We start from the raw sequence: 21,073 nt of genomic DNA on the forward strand, positions 1-21,073 counted from the left end.
AGAATGAACGAATGGAGGGAAAAGTGCGAAAAATAACAATAAGGTTTGTTAATAACGGATGCAGCTGAAAAAATAGATTTGATGTTCTGTTAGTTAGTCCAAGGTCCAGTTGCAGAGGGCAAGACCAAAAGCCCAGCCAGTTCCATACCCCATATGGAGAATGGGCTATGGACGGTAAACAAATGTCAAATGTGTGCTGTGTATTTTTATTCTATAAGAAAAAGGTCCGTCGATGAACATCCAATATTGCCGTCCTCCATGCACTGAAAACAACAAAATCGCTCTCTCCCCAGGTCTCCTTAGTACTTGAGCGAAGCATTGGCTCTGTTGGCCAACGCCATCTTATGCAACTGATTCTTCTTCGCCAGTGCTCCACTGTTTCCGTTCACAACCGCCAAGAATTCGCTAGCCAGTCGATCCTTGAACTTCTTCTCGCCCCTGCGCTTGTCGCTCGCCTCCAGGATCCACACAATCGCCTTTCTGCGCCTCTGTCGCTCCGTCATCGGACTAGGGACCTGCAGCACCTTCGATCCCTTCTTGATCGCCGTCAGCTTCAGAATTGGGCTCGCCAACTCGAGTGCATCCAGAACCACCAGATAAGGGTCCGACTGCGTCCTGGTCCTGATTTCCAACAAGGCGTCTGCCACAAATCGCTCAGCGCGTGCCTTCTTGCCGTCCTTCATGATCGTGTTGACCAATTGCTTCAAAATTGGGTTGTTGTTCAACGATCGTACTTGCTCAGCCGAGACAGGGACAAATTCGGCAAATGAAGATCCATCCCGCTCTTCCCTCTCCTCTTCCTCAGGTTGCTGCTGCTCTGATGGTGTTGCCTCTAATCCTGGTGCTGTTGAAGTTGCTGGCGTTGAAGATGTCTTCTTATCGCCACTGTTCTGAGTCGAAGTAGCCATGGGTGGTGGCAATGGTGTTGAGGGTGATGTAGCAGCATTGGAGGAGGCGGTAATGGCGTTAATATGGGTGCCCATATGGAACGAGGCGATCGACCACCTGCTTGAGGCGGCCGCTGCTGCTGCTGGAATCCGTGCCTGCTGTGTCCAGCGTTGAGCAGTAGACATGCCTCCCAGGCGTGCAAAGTTACGGAGCATTGCGAGTGTCGTTGCCTTGGCCGGAATCAATCGAACAGGAGGGCGGAGGAAAGGATACAAAAAAGGTCTTTGCCGTGGGAGGAGGCGAGAGTGGAGAAGAATGTGTCCTGAGCTGATTGATCGCCTTTGGGTTGCGTTCGTCGCAGCCAGGCGCTTTGCCGGGGGGTAAACCAAGCCACATGTTGATACTCGCTCGCCTGGCGTTTGGTCCAGGAACAGTCCACGAACGACCCTTGAACTCAATTCGCATTCAAAGAAGCAGACGCATACAAAAGAAGCGGAGATTTGTAAAAATACAGTGCAGGTCTATGCATGGTAATTAATGATAATAAAATACAGCTGCTTGCCGTTCAACCCTCAATATCCATGTCGAGGTCAACATCTTGTTCGTTGTCATAATACTCGTTTGTGTGATCCCGCCCTCGCTGCTTTTCCTTCTCTTCCTTGCCCTTTGCAGAATCCGCCATCAATTCTGCTTCCTCCTCGTCATTCATCTCCAGAAACCCCTGGATATCCGGTGGGATTTCCTGCATTTGAACACTTGGCGCACCATTCAGGAACCGCAAATGCTCCAGGACTTTGATTCGTAGATTTCTGATATACTGGCGTGTGTTCATGTTCTCGACCTTGCCCGACAGATGTGGGTGGAGCTTATAATCAGGCGCGAAATAGTCAATGTACTCATTGTATGGAAGATCGTTTGAGACTTCATGATCGACCAGGATAGAAGTCTCATACGCCCAGCACCGAGCTACGTTGCGAATTGTGTATCCGCCTCCTCCGAGGACCAGCAACGGCAACTTGAAGTCCTTAATAAATCTGACACACTCCCCATGCGCCTTGATGGACAAGTTGAAACATCCCAATCGATCACACCCCAACGAATCCGCCCCGCACTGCAATACGATCGCCGATGGCCTGAAAGAATTGATAACCGCCTCCATGACCGACTTGAATAAGTATATGTACGACTCATCATCGATGCCATCCTTCAAGGGCACATTCAATGAGTAGTGTTTCCCGATACCGCTTCCGACTTCATCAATATCTCCTGTTCCAGGGAAAAAGTCGCCATTGTACTTGTGGAAAGAAACGGTCATGACCCGGTCTGTCGTATAAAATGCCTCCTGAACGCCGTCTCCATGATGGATGTCGATATCCACATACAATACCCGAGGGTATCGCCTGTTGCGTATTAGAAAGAATATATGTTCTCAGTTAGATCGACGTTACCGCCACGAACTACAAGTAATTGGCGATAGTAACAGTGTAGATATGAGTACTCACGTCAACAGCTCAAAGATCCCAAGGACAATATCGTTGACATAGCAGAAGCCAGATGCCTCGACTCGTTTCGCATGGTGAAGGCCTCCTGACCAGTTGATGCTTATATCCACAGATCCGTTGGTCAGCTTGCGTGCTGCGTCGATGGTTGCTCCTGAATAGATCTTACAAAAGTCGAACATGCCGTCAAACACAGGGCAGTCGTCTCCAACGTTGTATCGACTGAATAGCTTGCTGAAATTGTTCATGTTCTCCGGTGTCACTCTAGACGAGTCGAAGGCGATAAAGCATACTTGTCAGTTTTGTTCGTTTGTACACCTTGGGATCAATTGCTGATACAACCATCACATACTTCTTGAGAAAGTCGATGTAATCTGCCGAGTGGAAGCTCATAATCTCTTCCTCTGTTGCTATGCGAGGCTCGAACATGTCCAACTTTTGATTCAGGCCATACGAGATCACCAGGTGGTTGGTCAACGTCAGTCGATGCGGTTTCATAGGATGTCGCTCCTATTACAGATTATTAATACAAAGTCCTTTTAGATAAAGTATTCGGGTAAGGAAGGCGTCTCCTGAATAACGGCGTTCGACAAACTGCATACCCCGTAGTGGTAGTTGCCGACTTCCTCTCTGTGAAAATATGCGACGATGTCATTCGAATGATTGCCTATGCGCTTCGTTGCCATTGTGCTTCGAGTCGCCGGCAGTGAGTTGGACCTCGTGGAGAAGGTGGAGGTGGCAGAGTCCGGCTCATAGTTGACAACTGTCCTTCTGGACATTTGCTTGTTTCAATAGTAGGTTTTCAATGGATGGCACCTGAGGGTAGTGTTGTGCTGGTGCCCGACGCTGTTGGGGATGCTTCACTTAGCAGAGTAGGATTACGGGAATGAGAGGACAAGGCATGATGAACGAAGTGAATTTTGTGCGTGTGTTTCATTTATTTGTCTCCCTCCGTTTTTGGCCCAACATCTGGAATAAAATCTTATTGGCCGTCCACTAACTTAAACGCGCGAGCAAATGGTAATAAATCCAAGAAGACGGAAGCAGCTCCAGAATCGCGCGCTGAACAATTTCTCCCTTTGCCAAAGTATCGTTTAACATCACGAACGTATGAGGTAGCGGGAACTGGACATGTTTTTCTTGTCCAACGTCGAGGAGGGCAGTAGTGGAGTTTAGCGAAAGGTTCTACAGTTCACAGCACAGCTAGAAGACCGTAGTGCCGCTAAAAGGCATGGTAACGCGAAGCCCCCAATCTTGCTGGTTTCATGAAACCAGCGGATATCCAGCCTTACAATCACTGCAAGATATTTACATTGAAGACGTAAATAAGCGGCTCTTTTAAACGTGCTCGAACAGCACAGCAAACTTCAGTTGCTTATATAGTAAATGGTTGGGGAAGCATATGTAGCACAGACGTTTGGCTGGGTCCAAGTCTAAATGGACCTGACCCAAACGTAGAGTTCAGGGACCCCCCTTGACCTAGAACTGTAATATTGCTTGTGAGAATAAAGCTCGAGAACGCCTAATGTTCTTTTTATGCTTTTTTTATGAAGGTCCTTTGCATTTACTGTAAAACTGGACGCACTGCTGTCGCTGTCGCTATCTTTTTTTTCCCCAAGCTACTCCTCGTTCTAGTGCCGCCAACGCCACTATCGCCTCCAGTGAACAGGCACTGGAGCCATCTTCAAGCTCTCGACATCCAGAACCGATGTTACAGAGCTTTCCAAAGTGAAATGAGGGTGTTCTAACGGTCCCGTATTCTATATTCCATTTGATGCATCTATCATTCTAACATGCTCGCAATATAATTTTGCGTTGTAGGGCTGTAAGACATTCGAACGACGTTTCTCTCATAGACAACGCTAGTAGCCCGTTTGTGTGCCATCGAGTTTTCTTCACAGCACTGCCCTATAGATTTCGACATGCTCCCAATCAATAGGCCACCTTGAGATTTTTATACTGTAGCTGGACAATGATTGCCTCTTATAGAGGCGTTGGCAATTATTTTACAGGGCGAATAGGATGTAGATCTGTAATGAACAATGCCTGCTTCATCGATCTGCCAGCATGGAGGGCGAAATCGAACATTCATATCCTGGATAGCGCCCATGCCGAATAGAAAGGACGATTGATGCATACATAGAGTACATGGACGTACCCTTTAAAGTATTTGCTCTCACGCAGTTTACCCTAGACTACTTTTGAGGACATAGCATCAGCAAAGGGACTCAAAGGTAGACGAAATTGCTTTGCCTTCATCTCTCTTTCGCAAACAAGTGGAGAGTTGTTGTTCAAGGTGCCTCCTGATGTCTCCATGATTCCTACAAATCGATGACAGCGGTGACAGTAGCAGTGACAGCGACTCCAAGGCTAGGGCCGACTGTCACTGTGCGTTTCTTCTCCCCCCCTTCCCTGTTGTTTCCATTCTCCACATTTTGCACCCAAGTCGCGTTCAGTCTCCCAACTCTCATTTCGCTAGTGTCTTCATTAGATCCTTCAAAAGCAATAAATAAACAGCTTCTTGTGAATGGGTTTTCTTTCTTTCATGCAGTCAGCACAACGGTACAACAAAATACCAATCCCAATGATATCCCAAGAGAGTAGTGTTGCACGAGATGGAGGCGGGTAGGAAATCGGGGTCAGCATCGGCGCACAAAGTGTTCAAATATAATGTGCAATCTACTTTTTTTTTTTTTTATCTTTCTCTTCTTCTACCACCAAACCCATTTCACTTCACTTCGCTTCCTCATTCACCCCCTTCAAAGCACCATGTCTTATGTCAAAGTAGGCTGTCTCCTTGCCGGAGCCTATGGCTCGTACGTTGGTGCCATGCCCCCGAAACCCTCACGCTCAGTCCCCAGTCAAAAAGAGGACAAGGTCATTGAGGAGAACGGACCCTATAAAATCGATACTATCCGTGTTCCCATGGCCGTCATCGCCGTCACTACGACTCAGACCGCATTGTACTTGTACCTGATAACCTATGGCCCACGTCTGGCTGCCGCGGCCAACCCTCCCATGGACAGACATTTATTGAGCGCGATTCTACAGCTGCAAGAGCTTAAACCCTGGCACTTGGTTGCCGCTGGGACGTCGATCTTTGGGGCCGTCCTTAGAAAGTGGTCCTTCATTGCATTGGATCGCTTCTTTACAGTGAGTTTACACATTTCCTTCCTCTTCCATTACGTTTTGGATGGCCAATGTGAAAAGCAATACGCACTTAACATCTTATCTATTATCGGAAATGATAGTTCCATTTGTCGATCCGCTCAGGACACAGACTGATCGGCACCGGTCCATATACGTTCCTCCGTCATCCATCCTACAGCGGTGGGATCATGTGCGGTGCAGGCGCCTACCTTCTACTCCTTCACCAGGGTCTCTGGGACGTCTCAGTGGCCTATCTCGGCCAGAGTAAGTGGTTCCCTTTTGATCTAAACAACTCCCCATCCTTCCTGGGTATCCCTGGCGGCATCTTGATCACCGGCATCCTCACCGGCCTCATGACCCGTGCACTCGTTGAACGTGTCAAGAACGAAGAGATCATGCTGAGCAAACATTTTGGAAAGGAGTGGGATGTCTACGCAAGCAAGCGCTGGCGCTTTATTCCGTTTATCTATTGAGAGTAGTGCACTAAACGAAATAAAGTACCGTTTCGGTTTTCCCATCCTGTAATGCAATGCAATGCAACGGCTTCTTTTCCCCCCCCCCCCCCTCTTTGTGTGCGTGAGCCCTTTTGAACGTTGCACAGCTACTGCACTGTTTGCCGTAAACCCAGTCGAAACAACGGGCACTGGAAATCCCTTTGGTCTCCTTTCGTCATGAAGATGAATGATTATCTACGAGTCTCTTGGATTTTTATTTCAAGTGAGGCTAATAGCAAAAAAAAAGAAAAAGAAAAAAAGAAAAGAAAGACGATGATAGAAGGAAATAGGAACAAAGGAAATGAAGCAAAGGAATGGAATGCAAAAAAAAAAAGAAAGCTGCATGGTTCTCAAGCAATGGTGGCTAAGGTGGTGCTGTATGACTGAACCTAGAAGGTAGCGACAGCAACACCGTCCTTCTCCTGGACGTTAATAACCTCGTCCTTCTTCCCTTCCTCAGTAACGGCAGCGGCGGAAGACTTCTTGGCCTTCTTCTTCTTCTTCTTCTTCTTCTCGCCATTTGCCTCCTTGTTATCGTCCTCAACGGACTCGGCCGCCTCGGCATTTTCAGTCTCCTCGGGCGCACTACCACCGTCTGTGCCATTCGTACCATTCGCGCTACTCGTTCCGTTTGTGCCGTTGCTACTGTTGCTGACCTTGTGGGCCTCGCTCAACTCCTTCTCCAATTCGGCGACACGGGCAGAAAGAGTTGTCTGACCTGCCTCGACCGTCTTCTTGGATTCAATTGTGGCAGGCAACTCGGCGTTCAAGGCATCCTTCTCCTTCTGAAGTGCAGAGACAGTCTCGTTTTTCTTGGCGGCTTCCGATACCAAGGCCTCCTTCTCTTTGAGCAGGGACTCCAAATTGGCAGTCTTGGCGGCAATAGCAACTGCATATTCCTCCTTCTCCTTGGTCAGCAATGCATGCTCCTTCTTGATGGCCTCGTTAGATGCGGTGGTCGCGGCCAAATCAGCGACAAGGGTTTCCTTCTCAGAGATGATGACCTTATGGCTGGACTCCTTAGCAGCGACCTCCTGTTGCAACTCCTCAATGCGCTTCTGAAGAGCGTCTAACTGCTCCTCAGCGCCCTTGGTGTTCTCGGATGAGCGCTCAGTCAGCTCGACAATACGGGCGTTTAAGGTCTTTTGCTTCTCAACAAGGATGGCGATCTGGCCGTTGGAGGTCTCTAATTCCTTGGTCAAGTGGGCGAACTGCTCCTGTTGAGTGTTTAAAGTGGCGGCATGTGTGCTCTGGAGACCCACAATCTTGGTCTCCAACGACTTGACCTCGCTCTGGGCCTTGGTGAGCTCAGCCTCGGTAGCAGACAGCTTCTTGTTGGCGGTAGAGAGCTCAGTAACCTTGGCGGATAGATCGGAATCCTTGGTGGAAAGGGCGGCGGCGTGTTCCTGGTGCTTGGCAGAAAGGGTCGTGTGTTCTTCTTGGCTCTTGATTAACTCTCCCTTGAGCTTCTTGACCTCTTCCTCGATACGCTTAATCGCAGCATCCTTCTCGGTAACCTTGGCCGACTCTTGAGAGAGCTGGTTGCGGAGCATGTCGATTTCCTCAATCAACGAGTGCTTCTCGCCCTCGAAAGTCTCTGCCTGGCTGTGGGAGACTTCCTCGGCATGGCTGACAGCCTCGGCATATTGTTCGACCTGCAATTTGGAGTTCTCGAGCTCGTTCTCCAGGGATCTGTAGTCAGTCTCGAGCGAAGAAATCCTACTATCTTTCTCTGACAAAATCACGGTGCACTTGTGGTGGAACTCATTGCGCTCTCTCATCGCAGCTTCGGCGCGGCGTTCGGCATCGATCGAAGTGCGAGACATCTGGTTAAGGTCATTCTCGGCACGGTTGAGCTGCTGCGTCAAGTCGCGATTAATCCCGTCTAAACGATCCAGCTGGGCGACGAGATGAGCACGGTTCTGCTGGAGATCCTGAATCTGACGCTCCAGCTCGGCGACAGCATTCGACTTTTCCGACGCCTGCTGCGCCTGTTCCAAAGCGGCCTTGGCTTTGTCCTTCTCGATTGCCAACTGTTTCACCAAAAGAGAGTTAGTATAGTTGAGGGACTCGACCTTGGCATCAATGGATTGGGCGCGGCTCTCGGTTTTCTTGGCTGCCTTGACAACCTCGGCATTGGTCATCAACTCTTGCTGCAGATCCTGAACCTGAGCCTTGGCCTTGTCCGTCTGAGCATGAGCAGCGGTGACCTCCTGTTTCTTGGCAGCAATCTCCCTTTCCTTAGCGGCGATCTCCTGTTCTTTAGCAGCGATCTCCTGTTCTTTAGCAGCGATCTCCTGCTCCTTAGTGTTCAAAATGGCTTGAAGAAGCTCCAATTCGTGCTTGGGAACAGTGTTCTGAGCGCCAGGAGTGGGTTCTACAGCTTTGACGACAGATTCCTCGACTTTGGCAGGTTTGGATTCAACAGCCTTGGTCGATTCGCGAGTCTTAATAGGCTCAGCAACGACGACTGATTCAGAGGATTGGAAGGATTCCTTCTTGGCCTTCTTGACTGAAGACTTGGGATTCTCGACCTTGGTCCCATGGATCTGGACAGTAGCGGTAACAGGCGCGACGACAGGGCTCGCGACCTTGGCAGGAGCGGGAACAGGAGCAGCTTCCTTGGCAGGAGCGGGAACAGGAGCAGCTTCCTTGGCAGGAGCGGGAACAGGAGCAGCTTCCTTGGCAGGAGCGGAAACAGGGGCAGCTTCCTTGGCGGGAGCGGGAACAGGGACAGCTTTCTTGGCCTCCTTCTTGGCTTCCTTCTTAGCCTCCTTCTTGGTCACCGTCTTGACAGGGGTAGCGTTAAGAAGGTCGAAAGGATTGGAAGAGACAACCCTCTCGTCAACGGCATCCGTAGTGGCAGGTTCATTCTCCTGAGCGTCAGCAGCCTTCTTTGGACGCGCAGCTTGGACAGGCCTACGGGCAGAGAGATGAGTGGAAGATTGGTCAGTTGGCTCCATCTTGCGTTTGCGTGATTAAGGTTCTGGCTACCACGCCAAAGCGAAAAAAAACGAAATAACGAATGGAATGGGCTCCGTGCAGCACATCATCCCATTATTCTGTTCTTCTGTGGAACAATGGCTGCCTGGTGAGAATCCACTTGCTAACAGCAACACTAGTTCCGACTTCAATGACCATGTTTGCCACTGTCGAGTAAAACGTGCTGCTGATCCAAATTAGGGTCGCATTGGATCTCTACTGATGTTTGTTTTGTGGAGAAGCGGGAAGAAAGAACATTGGAAATCGAAGAGTCCAATACAGAGAAAAGCAATGGCAAACACAAAAGGAGGAGAATGGGAAGGGCCGAACGGAGGGTCGAACGGAGGGGCGACAGCTTACTTTTTCTTTGCCTGCTTGTTGCTTCCACGCTTGGCCTCGAGCTCATGTTCTTCCAAGAGCTCCCTCTGTGCTTGCTCAGCCAAAATAGCGCGCTGCTGACGGGCCTGCGGCTCTACCACATTCTGGTAGACGTATATGGCTCCAGCTCCGGCCACAACGACTGCGACAGTAACCGTGGTGGGGTTGACAAACTCCATGGTAGCGATTTGGACGATGATGACCGAGAAGTGTGATCAAGCAAGATCCGAAACAGCAAAAACACGCAGAGACGAATCGATCTATTTCCAAGCAAAAGGCAGAATCTGTTAGATCACTGTCCCGAGATTACTTCAGACAAGTCCAAAGGTCGGGTTGAATCGCGAACTGACAAAAGAGGCGAGATTGTAGTCAAGGTGGTGACGAATGGGCGATGAGGACTGATCAGGTCGCTTTTTTTTTTTCCCAGGACGATCAGGAGTATGCACTGAAGCGTGGAAAACTATACCTGGAGATGTACTTTTTCTTGATATCCTCTTGTTTTTCAAGGAAAGCAGTGGGGATGGGGACAGGGCAATGGCCGATGCGGGTGGGGAGGGAAAGAAGAGAGGAGGAACAAGAGGCGGGGCCACCGAGCGTCGAAGATATACATAGCAAGGCGAACAAAGAACACTCGACTGTGGTATGAGAAGCCTAAGGAAAAGTCGTTCTGAGCTTGGACGCCGTTCATTGGCTGGGTGTATCACGCGAACCGCATCCCAGCGAGTGTTGTTATACCGCCCCCACGGGACAGCTCCCTTCTCCAGCTTGTACTACACGTCCCTACGCATCTCCCCAAAACAGCTGTGCTTTATCTGTAAAGCCTCCCAGTGGGCCCGGGTGTATGTCGCCACGACCACAACAGGGCTGGACGAGTGCACGGGATGACCCACGGGGAGCAAAAGGGCCTCCTCGTCTCTAGTGTCGCCATCGCTCAACGGCCCCACAAGTCACGCTGTTAGTACGTGGAGTAAAGCACGGGTGTCAATCTGCCAGCCCAGGCTTCTTCGCCTACCCCACAAAATCAATTGTCAGTGCGCTTGACCACCACTTTCACCCTGGACTACAGAGGTCAGTGCGAAGACCCCTTTCATTGGACGAGAAATGCTGTGCTTGACCCCTGCTTACATACTCAAAGTTGGGTCATGCTGGAAACCCTCCCCTCCTCCTCACCTCGATCCTATTCAGAAGATTGCAGGGATAGAGCGTTGCTGGGGTCCATCAAACTCACAATGCCCCGAACGACCGTCCCGAAGCACGGTTTTCGTATTACATAGTATTGCTGCTTTGCATGGAGCTGTGTTTTCAGACAATAGTTTTTTTTTTAAGCTGCAGGCAACAAGATCAGTATTCGGAATCGCATACAGGATCAGGATCGTTGGATGAATTTATAACACATGCATGGCAGCATACAAATGGACGCTGCAACTCAATCACACGCATACTCCAGTACCGTTGGGAGTCTCGTCGGTACAGCCCGTGTTTTTTTTCTGCCTATCTTGTCCTTCTAACACTCTTTTGTTCCATTTTTTTATACGCTCTCGCCCAAGTACATTTCCATACACCCATATACTACCAATATACCCTATAATAATGATCTTGACAAGGAATAGCAGTCAACGGAAGATTTTCCACCCCCTCAACACCATTCTCATCCTTAGTAGTCAGTTTCTGATGGGTCTCTTGCTCGTCCTCTCGCTCGGCTCGTCTCCCTCCTCGAGACATGAATCCTTCTCATCCGGGGGGTTGCCTGGATCATCACGCTCTACTTACATTGCTATGGCAGATGCTGCCTCTGTATTTGACTCTCTCAACTTTTTCGCGGGAGCTCACAGGAAAGCAGGTTCTATAGTATTTGATGGCGTGTATACTTTGGCCACCAAAAAGGAAGGACAAGGACCAGAAGGAGCCAATAAGGATAACAACATGATCGTTGCGATACAGGACCAGCAGCAACACGCCATAGTTCAGCATCGTGGAACAAGTAGAGACATGGGCCAGTGGGACTTGGTCGGCTTGTCGGGTGTGAGTGCCATGCACGGAACCCTCATCCCTAACACCAACAGAATTGTGTTTCTGGAAAAGGTTCAGAAATCATCAAACGCTTATTTGCCAGACGACACCAGTAAGTATTCATGGTCAGTCGAATACGACATTGGCGAGGCGACCTTCAGGTCTCTGCACACAAAGACCAATTTGTTTTGCTCAGCAGGAGGGTATCGTCCAGATGGCGTAAGTCTTTACCAGATTAAAATGCGCGCTTCCTTTTTTTTTTTTTTTTGAGATATTAACACATAGATTTCCTCATTCCCAGACAATCATTTCTCTGGGCGGAGCCGAGGCACAAGCAGATATTGCAAAAGGATGGAACTCATTGCGCTTCCTATCCGCCTGCAGCAACGCTACCACATCGAAATGCGACTGGGATATTCGCGACGATATCACACTCAAGGCCGGACGCTGGTACCCGACTGTCGAGGCCCTCGCAGACGGCCGGCTCTTCATTATTGGTGGTTCAAGCCGGGGTGTATCCATGAACTCTGAGGAGGTCGGTGTCCCCTCCTGGGAGCTGTACCCGCCCCTGCCCTCCAACCCGACTCACTTTCCATTTCTGTTAGAGACCCTACCTTACAATCTGTATCCTGTACGTTTTTATTAATCCGAACATGAATGGCGAGCTCTTTTGATATCACAACGTGTCGCTAACCTACTACATCCGAATATTTTACAGATGGTACATTTGATGCCAGATGGGAACCTATTTATCTTTGCCAACACGAGAGCTGTCCTCTTCTCCACTAAGACGTGGTCTATCATAAAGAACTACCCCGAGCTCCCAGGACCTCCGCGCAATTATCCGCTTTCCGGCGGAAGCATCCTTCTTCCTCTTCGACCCGAAAACAATTATGAACCTGAAGTGCTGATTTGTGGTGGAGCAACCGACTTTAGTTCTCGTGCGAAGGGGCAGGATCAATGCGGACGCATCAAACCTTTGAGTGAAGACCCTGACTGGATTATGGAAGACATGCCATTTGGAAGAATGATGCCTGATCTTGTTATTGTCCCAGACGGATCGGTCCTCATATTTAACGGCGCCAACAAGGGCACTGCAGGATATGGCCGCGCGAAGGAGCCTGTTTTGCAGCCCCTCAGGTATCAGCCCTGGGATAGTGATGAGACCAAGCAGGCAAACACCCGTTTTATGGCCCAGAGCCCTAGCTACATTCCTCGGCTGTACCACTCGATTGCGATGCCCGTCTTGGACGGTCGAGTCCTAGTCACGGGCTCTAACCCGAATGCCAACTCGATGGACTGGGGCGAGTTCCCTGTCGAGTTCCGTGTCGAGATGTTCTCTCCTGGATACCTCTTTGCAGACGTACCACGCCCGCTTCTGAAGGCCGAGACCACCATTGGAAGGACGATCCATCAACCCAGCGCACTGACAGTCCTGGAAGTGCAAGTAGCCAAGCAGAGTCCAGAGCGTGGGCAGGGTGACGGAGATACGAACGAGAACGTGATTTCGTACGATACCGAGTTTGAAATTGAAGTCGAATTCTACGCAAGCGTCATGACGGAGAGCCAGGTGGTCACGCCAAAGGGTAACCCTGGTAACTATACACCGTCGAGAGTTCAGGTCAGCTTACTGAATGGTGGATTTTCAACTCACTCGACCCATATGAGCCATCGCTTGGTTGGACTGGAAATTGTTGGTTATAAGCGGACACCTGGAGCTCTTGACCGATTGAAAGTTAAGGGACCCAAGAATAGTGCGCTGGCACCCCCTGGCTGGTATCAGATGACGGTTGTCGAGAATGGTGTGCCCAGTGAGGGTACCTGGATCCGTATTCTTCAGTAGTAAGATATAGCTATAATAAACGCATCATAGATATCAAGACTTTTGATCGTTTGCAGGCGGCCTGAGGTCGACAGTATCTCGGATCCGTATGAAAAGCATCCACATCTACTTGGGAGCATTGTATTGTTGTGCCAGTTCTAACGTGACAGAAAAATACACCAGTGCGTCAATGATGAGAGACAGACTCCATTAAGCACCAAAGAAAACAATATGAAGCCGACACGATGCCTATGATATCTGGCAATTTGCTGATGACTTTTTTCCAGAATGATTAGACGTCGATCAGGTCATCAAGCATTCTATTCTCGCAAGCGGGATATCGGTGGAAAGTCTCGCGCTTCATTGAATATATTCTCAGTTGCCCCAGGACCACATTCAGAGCTGCGGAAGGCAGTGGGAATGCAGGCGACAGACTTATCCAAGGCTGGAATAATCACCTACCAAAAATCATGCTGTCGTGGTGAACGAACATCAATACAAGAATACAAGGAAATAAGGATATAGACCACCGACGCCGGTTCCTACTGCCAAGACGCGCGGCATGAAAAGGTTTGCAGAGATCTGACGTATTCTATTGAGAAAAATAAAGTCTGGTTGGTGAGGATGCGAAATGAAGAATGAGAAGAGATGGGGAACGGATGAGGAGGATATACCTGAGTATCGCACCTCACTTGGACGGCAGCATCCGTCCCCGCGCATCATCAATTGCCTGTGGTCGCACAGCATTTTTTTTAGCTGTAGCAAATACGGGCACGGTATTCACATCCATCATGCATTGACGAGCCTGCTCTTGATTCGCAGAACGCACTATGTTCATAAAGTAGCGATGCCGAAGAGAGTGCAAAAGAACGTCATATCATTACTGAGGTGTGCATCGTTATGCTCTGAATTGGGAGCAACTTTATTTGATAGCGACGATTGTAAAAGCCTTCGATGTCGCGGCCTCCTACGCGAGAGCTTAACCCCGGGAACGACGATATATCGCGAGAAGGGCCTTGTTCAATGGGCACTTCGGTCTTTTTGAGAGACCAGATCTGGCAATTTGTGGTCTGGTAAACGGAAATACGCCGGCTTGTCCAGAGGTATTTCTTTGTTATGCCCAATGCTCCATATCTGAACTGCTTTGAGGCAATAAAGCCGCTGCGGCAACTGTGGACTAAAAGGAATCCTGCCGCCATGGTGCCCACTATCGCATTGCCACCAAAGCGACAAACAAGGACGAGACAGCCCCTTAAACACTCCGCACCTTGCGCCGCTGCTTCATCCTTTTTCTTTTTGCCTCCTTCATCCACTCTCACCCATCCTTCACAATCTCATATAACCAACCATGCCCGTGATTCTCGTTTCCTCAGACAACCAAGAGTTCAAGGTCGACAAGGAGGTCGCCGAGCGTTCGATCCTGATCAAGAACATGCTTGAGGATGTTGGTGAGACGGACTCCCCCATTCCCTTGCCTAATGTCACTGCCGCAGTCCTGACCAAGGTGATCGAGTACTGCGAGCACCACCGCAATGACCCCGTCCAGGTCCCCGACGAGACTGACGATCCTCGCAAGCGCTCGAACGATATCGAGGAGTGGGATATGAAGTTCATGCAGGTGGACCAGGAGATGCTGTTCGAGATTATTCTTGCCGCCAACTACCTCGATATTAAGCCATTGCTCGACGTCGGATGCAAGACCGTTGCCAACATCATCAAGGGCAAGACCCCCGAGGAGATTCGCAAGGCTTTCAACATTGTCAACGACTTCACGCCCGAGGAAGAGGCCCAGATTAAGAAGGAGAACGAGTGGGCTGAGGACCGCTAAATGTATCACGAACACTCCTGGATGTCTTTTGTCTTCTTGTCGACAGGTCTGCTTGCCATAAGACCTTGCCTTAGGATGCAGCCAGTCAGTCATGCGAGAGAAGGCACCGGATGAATGGATTCTGGAATATTAATGATCGACACCAGCTTTCACCTTTCTTACGCGCGTCCTGCGCTTGAAGGAATTTTTTTTTTGACTCACCTCACCTCTTTATCTTCAACAAAGCAATAAAACGCTACAGAATACCACACTCGCTAGCTGGCCAAAATACGCGCATTATGTCAATGGATATAGCGATGGCCGCAGAATGCTTTCTTGCTTGCCTTTTTTTTATTGACGCCAGATTCCCCCCAGGCGTGCAGGCGTGCCAAAGGCAGCATTGTCCAAGCCTAACGCGCAGAGACAAAGCTTTTTTTTATTGACGCCAGATCCCCCCAGGCGTGCAGGCGTGCCACAGAACGCGCAGAGACAAAGCTTAGTTGCTGGACCTCCTGTCCAAATGCATCATGTGATATCTCGCGCTATCAATTTGCTTGGCACTGAGGCACTGAGGCCTCTTTCCCCACGTTGGTTCAACTTGACACGTTCGGCCAAGTCCGTCATCGCTTTACTTCATTCCTTCTTCCTTCACACATTCCTTGAAGGCACTTTCCCTTTTATCCACGCCGAGACATCTCTATTCCTTCTCTCCTTCACGCACGCAACGATGGCATTGACAATCAGCAACCTTCTAGCCATCGACTTCAAAAAGACAGAGTCGCTGTCTATGACAAAAAGCCTGAGCGACTATATATCAATGTCGTATGCAGAGCACCCAGACAATTATCAAGACGACTTTCGCGTCCTCGACGAGCTTAGAGCCGATATCGTCAACCTCGAACCTCACCAAAATGCGCTCAACCGCCTTTTGAAGTACCTCTTTGTTTCTGTTCGAATTTTGCTGTTTAATAACGACTATATTCACTGTGATTTGGCCTGACCCTGGACCCTTTCCATCGACATATGTGCTACAAACGGCATGTAGATACCAAGCGCAGCTTGTCTTTATCAGCTCAAAATTTCCTATTGATGTAAGTATGGATTCTCCCAATTTGCCAAGAAAAGTTCAAGGTTTGGATGGATAAAAGGAACATGAATACTCACTGTTGATGCTTTCATTTGAAATATTTTAGACCGGCATCGAGTTCCCTTGGGCTCTTGTCAACAGTACGGACAAGAAGATGTGTAAGCACTCCCAATCACATTACCTGTATCAATGCGCGCAGTTGGACAGTTCACAATCTGTCTTCACAAGTCTCATTCCTTTGTCAAATCGATCCTCTAGATTCGTTCAGGAACATGTACTACGAGCGAGCATGTATTTGCTTCAACATTGCCGCCATGTACAGTCAGCTGGGCAATAACGAGATCAGGAGCACGGCGGAAGGATTGAAGCGCGCCTACTCTCACTTCCAGGTACAGAGACGTTTGATCGAAAATAAGTACGATTTACATGTAGGTGACCCTTCACTGACCGCATCGTTCGCAAATCATTCTCAACCCTTCCTTTACACGGATAGAATGCCGCGGGAGTATTCCAACATTTACGCGATACAATTATTCCAGAGTTAAGGATCGCGCCCACGGTCGACATTTCTAGCGCAGCCCTCACGGTATACGTGCAGCTCATGCTCGCGCAGGCACAGGAGTGCTTTTGGCAAAAGGGCGCTCTCGGTGAGTTTTTACATTGACATTTTTGAAAGATGGAGACATGAAGGAGCACAAATTCACACAGACATGCTTATTAACCACAATAGATCAGATCAAGGATGGGTTGGTTGCCAAACTTGCAGCAATGGTGGCCGATTATTACGACGCAGCTAGCGAAGGGGCGACCCACAGCAGTGTGTCCTCGCTTTTCACGACATCATGGACCAGCCAGATGCAGGCCAAGGCGCTCCACTTCGGTGCTGTGGCTCAGTATAGGAAGTCATGCGAATGTATATCCCAGAACAAATACGGGGAGGAGATTGCTCGACTTCAGATTGCAGAACGGCTCGTCAATTCCGGATTAGATCTGCAGCGGAACCTCAAAGAGACCGTCATCAGCGACCTGCGATCGCTCCAGACAGCAATCCATCGGAATCTCTCCCGGGCAGAGAAAGATAACGACATCATCTACTTGGAACCCATTCCCGCAGAGGCTTCGCTGGGGGCGATCGGAAAGGCAGACATGAGCAAGGCAACAATTATTCCAGAGATCTCCAACCCAGTTCCCTTGATGAACGAGCACAACATGCTACTCGGCGTACCCTTATTCTCGAGATTGGTTCCATTTGCGGTGCATCAGGCAGCGAGCGTGTACACGGAACGCAAGGAAAGAATTGTCAAGGAGGACATCGGAGGAAAATTCGATGAACTCACCGGGGTGTGCTACAGGTAGGCAGGCATATTGCTGGAATTTTGACCCGTATCTTATCCACGAACTTGTTCTTACCAACAGAGTACGTTTTTTTTTAAGCCAAATGCAAGCACTGAATCTGCCAGGAGCGCTGCAGGCGCTAGACCAGCCAGTGGGGTTGCCACCTTCCCTGTTATCCCACATTGATGAGATTCAAGCAGAGGGAGGCGTTCACGCACTTCGTGAGATGCTAGAGACTGTCCGGACAATATCTCGTAAGAATGCAGCTATTCTCGACGAGATTTTCGAGGCGCTACAGCAAGAAGCTGAAGAGGATGAGGCGATGAGACAGCGATTTCAGGGACGGTGGAACCGACCGACCTCAGCATCCTTGACTGTTGCATTTGTGGAGCAAGGAAAGAAATACCGGGAAACTTTGGAGACCGCAAGGAAAAGCGACCAGATTGTGGAGAACAAACTGGAAGCGCTATTGACAACCTGGGGTCGTTCCTTGGAGTTACTCAGTAGTGGACGGGTAAGTCCTTCATCGCGCTACCATTCTGCTTTCGATGTTTTCCAAGTTGTTCTGGAGCATAGGTTGGCTGACACTTGACATCGTGTAATCTGTGTGGCGTAGGCTGAAGTCGAGCGTGCTGTTCCTAGCAGTACGAATGCGCCTGGTTCCTCCGATCCCGAGCTTGTTGACGATTTGAAGATGCTGCTTGAGGAAGTTGACCAGATGATCAAGGCACGGCGGATCAAATTAGAGGAGATCAAGAGGATTGCAGACGACGATGACATTGGTCCAGCGTTGGTGGCTATCACCAACAAACTGACAGCCAACTCTTCAGCGATGAAGATCGAACCCGCTCATTTCGAGGCTCTCTTTCAGGAGCAGCTCAAGAAGTATGATGGCTATAAGAGATTAGTCAAAGAAGAGACCGCTGCTCAAGAGGATCTTTTGATGGCTATCCAGGTACGAGAGAGCTAATTTGATGCATCATTGATTGCCGTGACAAATCTACTCGGATTATTATATTAATTCATGGGCTTCTTCGCACTGCTAGGAAACAAACAAGGCATTTGTGGCATCTAGGAAGAGCAATGCCATAGTTCATCAACGCGAAAAGGCTCTTCAAAATCTGGAGGCTGCATTCCAAAAGTACCGAGCAATTTTGGCAAATCTTAAAGAGGGAATTCAGGTAGGTGATCAAGCCCATTGGTCTGCGCCGTACCTTTCTTTATACATCTCTCTGGAGTGATTGTCACTAACTGGAAACTGCATTGATTCCTTGCCTTTAGTTCCATCGCGATTTCGACGAAATTTTGGTGCGTCTGCGTGGTAACTGCTGCGACTACTTCTTTGCCCGCAAAATGGAGGCAAAGGACTACCTGAGGTAGAGTACTATAATGCTATCTTCTTGTACAGGTTCACCAGATGCAGCTCTCAGCTCGAACTAACGGTGAAATATTTGACGATCAATCAATAACTTAGCGAAGTAACTGTTGGGATGTCAAGTATGAACTTGAATCGTTCACAACCGCAAAGCCCCGTCATGAACTCGCCCTATGATGCAGCCAGTGCTCCTCCTCCGCTAACTTCTGGCAGATGGAGTCCGACCATGGGAGTACGTTTCGGCGGGGCTGCTCCAACATCACCTTCAACCACTAATGCGCCCACATCGGCCTTCGCCAACAACAGTGCATCCTATAATTATTCACAGCATGGATCTGGTGCTGTTTATCCTCCTACAGGGCCTCCACAGAACTTTGGACAGCAGCTTCAGCAGCAGCTCCAGCAGAAGCAGTCGGCTTCGCCTTCACCACAGCAGCAGCAACAGCAAGCGGGCCAAAGGAATCCACTACCTTCCTATCAGCAGCCTCCTTCGCATAATGGAGGAGGAAATAGACCTGCGCCTGGTGGATGGGATCCGAGTAAGGGTCTGTTCTTTGGCGGCAAATCCAAGAACTGATCCTTGTGCTTTCGAGTAACCACTTGGGAGTATTAAAGTTGTAGTAAAAATGCATCCCTCAACTGTCATTATTTATTGATATGCCACGGTCATTCGTCGCTTAAGATCTGCTGTCGCAACCAGGTGGTCTCCTCGACAATCCAGTCATTGTTACTGTGGGGTCCTCCCAAGGCACTGACTTCCTGGAACCCCTGGCTGATCTTCCGGCTGGCCATGGAGTTAAAGTATTTGCCCGTGTTAACGTGCTTCAGCCAGAAGACGTCTTTCCATTGCAGATAGGGCGACAACTGGGCCGAAGAAGGCATGCGACTACTGCCATTTCCCATATCTGGGCGAGAAATGATCCAGTCGTTGTTACTGTCGTGGTATTTATAGCCGGAGACCTCATTATGGTTCTGGTGATTGACGGATCGGTGATTGTGCGAATGCAGAAAGAGCGTTGTCGAAGGTGTGGTCTTGTAGATCATGGTGTGGTACTGACAGAGTGGGGGAGGATGGATAGTGCCAATCTCCGGGCTAGATGACGACTCGGATCCACTTGTTGTTGCTGTCTGAGATGGGTTCTCGGGCGAGGATCCGTTCGGAGACGAGAGACGCGAGAGAGAATGGGAGCCGCAGGCACATGGGTATGGCATGTCGGTATCTGCTTTCATCCACTTGATTTTGTGGTCTTTGTGGTCTGAAGCTTGTCGGCACCTCAGGCAGAGGTATGAGGGGGGCATACCATCCTTTGCGGGGTAACAATCGCTGTAGACATCGAGATAAAACACGATATGATTAGCACTGACATGATATAGGGAAGGGTAGCAGTTCCATAGAAACCAAAAGTTCGTGAGGATGCATACCTGCAAAGAGCGACCCACTCGCCCGCAGTGGCGCGGTAATGGCACCGGAGCACGATATTGGATCCTCCGGCTCGCTCGTGCTGCTGACAGTGCGTCGCGAACCGGAAAGCACTGTTCTCGCCACAACTGCAGCGTGTCACTTCAAAGTCCACCTCTGCAGTTAGTCGCTCATACGAGTGCCCCTCGTGGGCCTCTTTGATGAAGCAGGCCTCACAAAAGATGCGCTTGGGATTTGTGTGGCACGTCTACCATGGTAGAAAATAAAAAATAAAATGAAAAAAGAGCATGAGAAGCTACGAATAAGGCGCTACTACATATTAACTTATCAAAAGAACGTCTTGAGGCGGGCCATCTTACCTTGCATTTGTAATAATCCATGCCTTCTTTGATCTCGGTCGTGCAAAGCACGTTCTGGCGATTATGATCGTCTTTACACCCTACTCCGTTGCTTGATGCAACAGCCGAAGCCATCGCCTGGTCTCTGAAAATGGTAGGATCACCACAATGGCAATAAAGACCTTGATTTTCTCCATTGACAACTTCTTCCACGGTATGACCATGGTGCTCTTCCATGTCAAAGCATCGACCGCAAATCCAAATATCCGACACTACGGAATCTACACGTTTCTCTCCTGGTCCGTTCGCGCTCATTTTCTCGCTGTCCTCTGCTAGTCCAGTCTCTTCGATGATGTGGCAAGTTCGGCATCGAAGCATGGTCTCGCCCTTCTGGAACAAATATCCACAGTGGACGAGGTCGGGCACTGGGCGGAAAGCCTGTAGCAGATGGTAGTTACAATCAAACGCCGTTTTGAACAACGTAGGAT

At 49.4% G+C, this 21,073-nt stretch overlaps 7 protein-coding genes across 7 annotated transcripts; 4 read left to right on the forward strand and 3 right to left on the reverse strand.

Moving 5' to 3' along the window:
• Window positions 1-305: 305 nt before the first annotated feature.
• On the reverse strand, window positions 306-716 carry BC939DRAFT_378350 (ribosomal protein S7 domain-containing protein; the record flags this gene model as incomplete). The annotated part of the gene is made up of 1 exon (XM_051551714.1): window positions 306-716. A coding segment is annotated over one exon (411 nt), but the record flags the coding sequence as incomplete, so codon positions are not given.
• A 737-nt stretch (window positions 717-1,453) lies between these two features.
• BC939DRAFT_394976 (histone deacetylase 3) lies at window positions 1,454-3,073 on the reverse strand (the record flags this gene model as incomplete). Its single annotated transcript, XM_051552196.1, has 4 exons — window positions 1,454-2,288; window positions 2,391-2,651; window positions 2,740-2,897; window positions 2,990-3,073. 4 exons carry the CDS (start codon window positions 3,071-3,073, stop codon window positions 1,454-1,456), a joined length of 1,338 nt encoding a protein of 445 aa, XP_051414273.1.
• A 2,083-nt stretch (window positions 3,074-5,156) lies between these two features.
• Window positions 5,157-6,010, forward strand: BC939DRAFT_475319 (uncharacterized protein; the record flags this gene model as incomplete). Its single annotated transcript, XM_051558488.1, has 2 exons — window positions 5,157-5,540; window positions 5,639-6,010. The coding sequence occupies 2 exons, from the start codon at window positions 5,157-5,159 to the stop codon at window positions 6,008-6,010; spliced, it is 756 nt and encodes a 251-aa protein (XP_051414274.1).
• A 5,370-nt stretch (window positions 6,011-11,380) lies between these two features.
• Window positions 11,381-13,244, forward strand: BC939DRAFT_483580 (glyoxal oxidase N-terminus-domain-containing protein; the record flags this gene model as incomplete). Its single annotated transcript, XM_051559193.1, has 3 exons — window positions 11,381-11,620; window positions 11,703-12,032; window positions 12,120-13,244. 3 exons carry the CDS (start codon window positions 11,381-11,383, stop codon window positions 13,242-13,244), a joined length of 1,695 nt encoding a protein of 564 aa, XP_051414275.1.
• A 1,092-nt stretch (window positions 13,245-14,336) lies between these two features.
• On the forward strand, window positions 14,337-15,301 carry BC939DRAFT_445216 (putative negative regulator sulfur controller-3). The gene has a single exon (XM_051554777.1). It carries the CDS (start codon window positions 14,572-14,574, stop codon window positions 15,049-15,051), a length of 480 nt encoding a protein of 159 aa, XP_051414276.1. The 5' UTR covers window positions 14,337-14,571; the 3' UTR covers window positions 15,052-15,301.
• Window positions 15,302-15,757: 456 nt separating this feature from the next.
• Window positions 15,758-18,832, forward strand: BC939DRAFT_394958 (BRO1-like domain-containing protein; the record flags this gene model as incomplete). The annotated part of the gene is made up of 10 exons (XM_051552193.1): window positions 15,758-15,963; window positions 16,076-16,121; window positions 16,224-16,275; window positions 16,376-16,506; window positions 16,611-16,764; window positions 16,848-17,460; window positions 17,534-17,955; window positions 18,076-18,407; window positions 18,499-18,633; window positions 18,734-18,832. The coding sequence occupies 10 exons, from the start codon at window positions 15,758-15,760 to the stop codon at window positions 18,830-18,832; spliced, it is 2,190 nt and encodes a 729-aa protein (XP_051414277.1).
• A 617-nt stretch (window positions 18,833-19,449) lies between these two features.
• Window positions 19,450-20,268, reverse strand: BC939DRAFT_89876 (uncharacterized protein). The gene has a single exon (XM_051561982.1). It carries the CDS (start codon window positions 20,124-20,126, stop codon window positions 19,494-19,496), a length of 633 nt encoding a protein of 210 aa, XP_051414278.1. The 5' UTR covers window positions 20,127-20,268; the 3' UTR covers window positions 19,450-19,493.
• Between the last annotated feature and the right edge of the window lie 805 nt (window positions 20,269-21,073).

Source organism: Gamsiella multidivaricata (genome assembly GCF_025024155.1).
Source record: "Gamsiella multidivaricata strain RSA 2152 chromosome Unknown BC939scaffold_18, whole genome shotgun sequence".
Taxonomy (NCBI): domain Eukaryota; kingdom Fungi; phylum Mortierellomycota; class Mortierellomycetes; order Mortierellales; family Mortierellaceae; genus Gamsiella; species Gamsiella multidivaricata.

What these genes read in the sequence shown, in the direction of transcription:
- BC939DRAFT_445216 (XM_051554777.1), top strand. Translation starts at nt 14,572, where the DNA reads ATGCCCGTGATTCTCGTTTCCTCAGACAACCAAGAGTTCAAGGTCGAC.
- BC939DRAFT_89876 (XM_051561982.1), bottom strand. Translation starts at nt 20,126, where the DNA reads ATGCCCCCCTCATACCTCTGCCTGAGGTGCCGACAAGCTTCAGACCAC.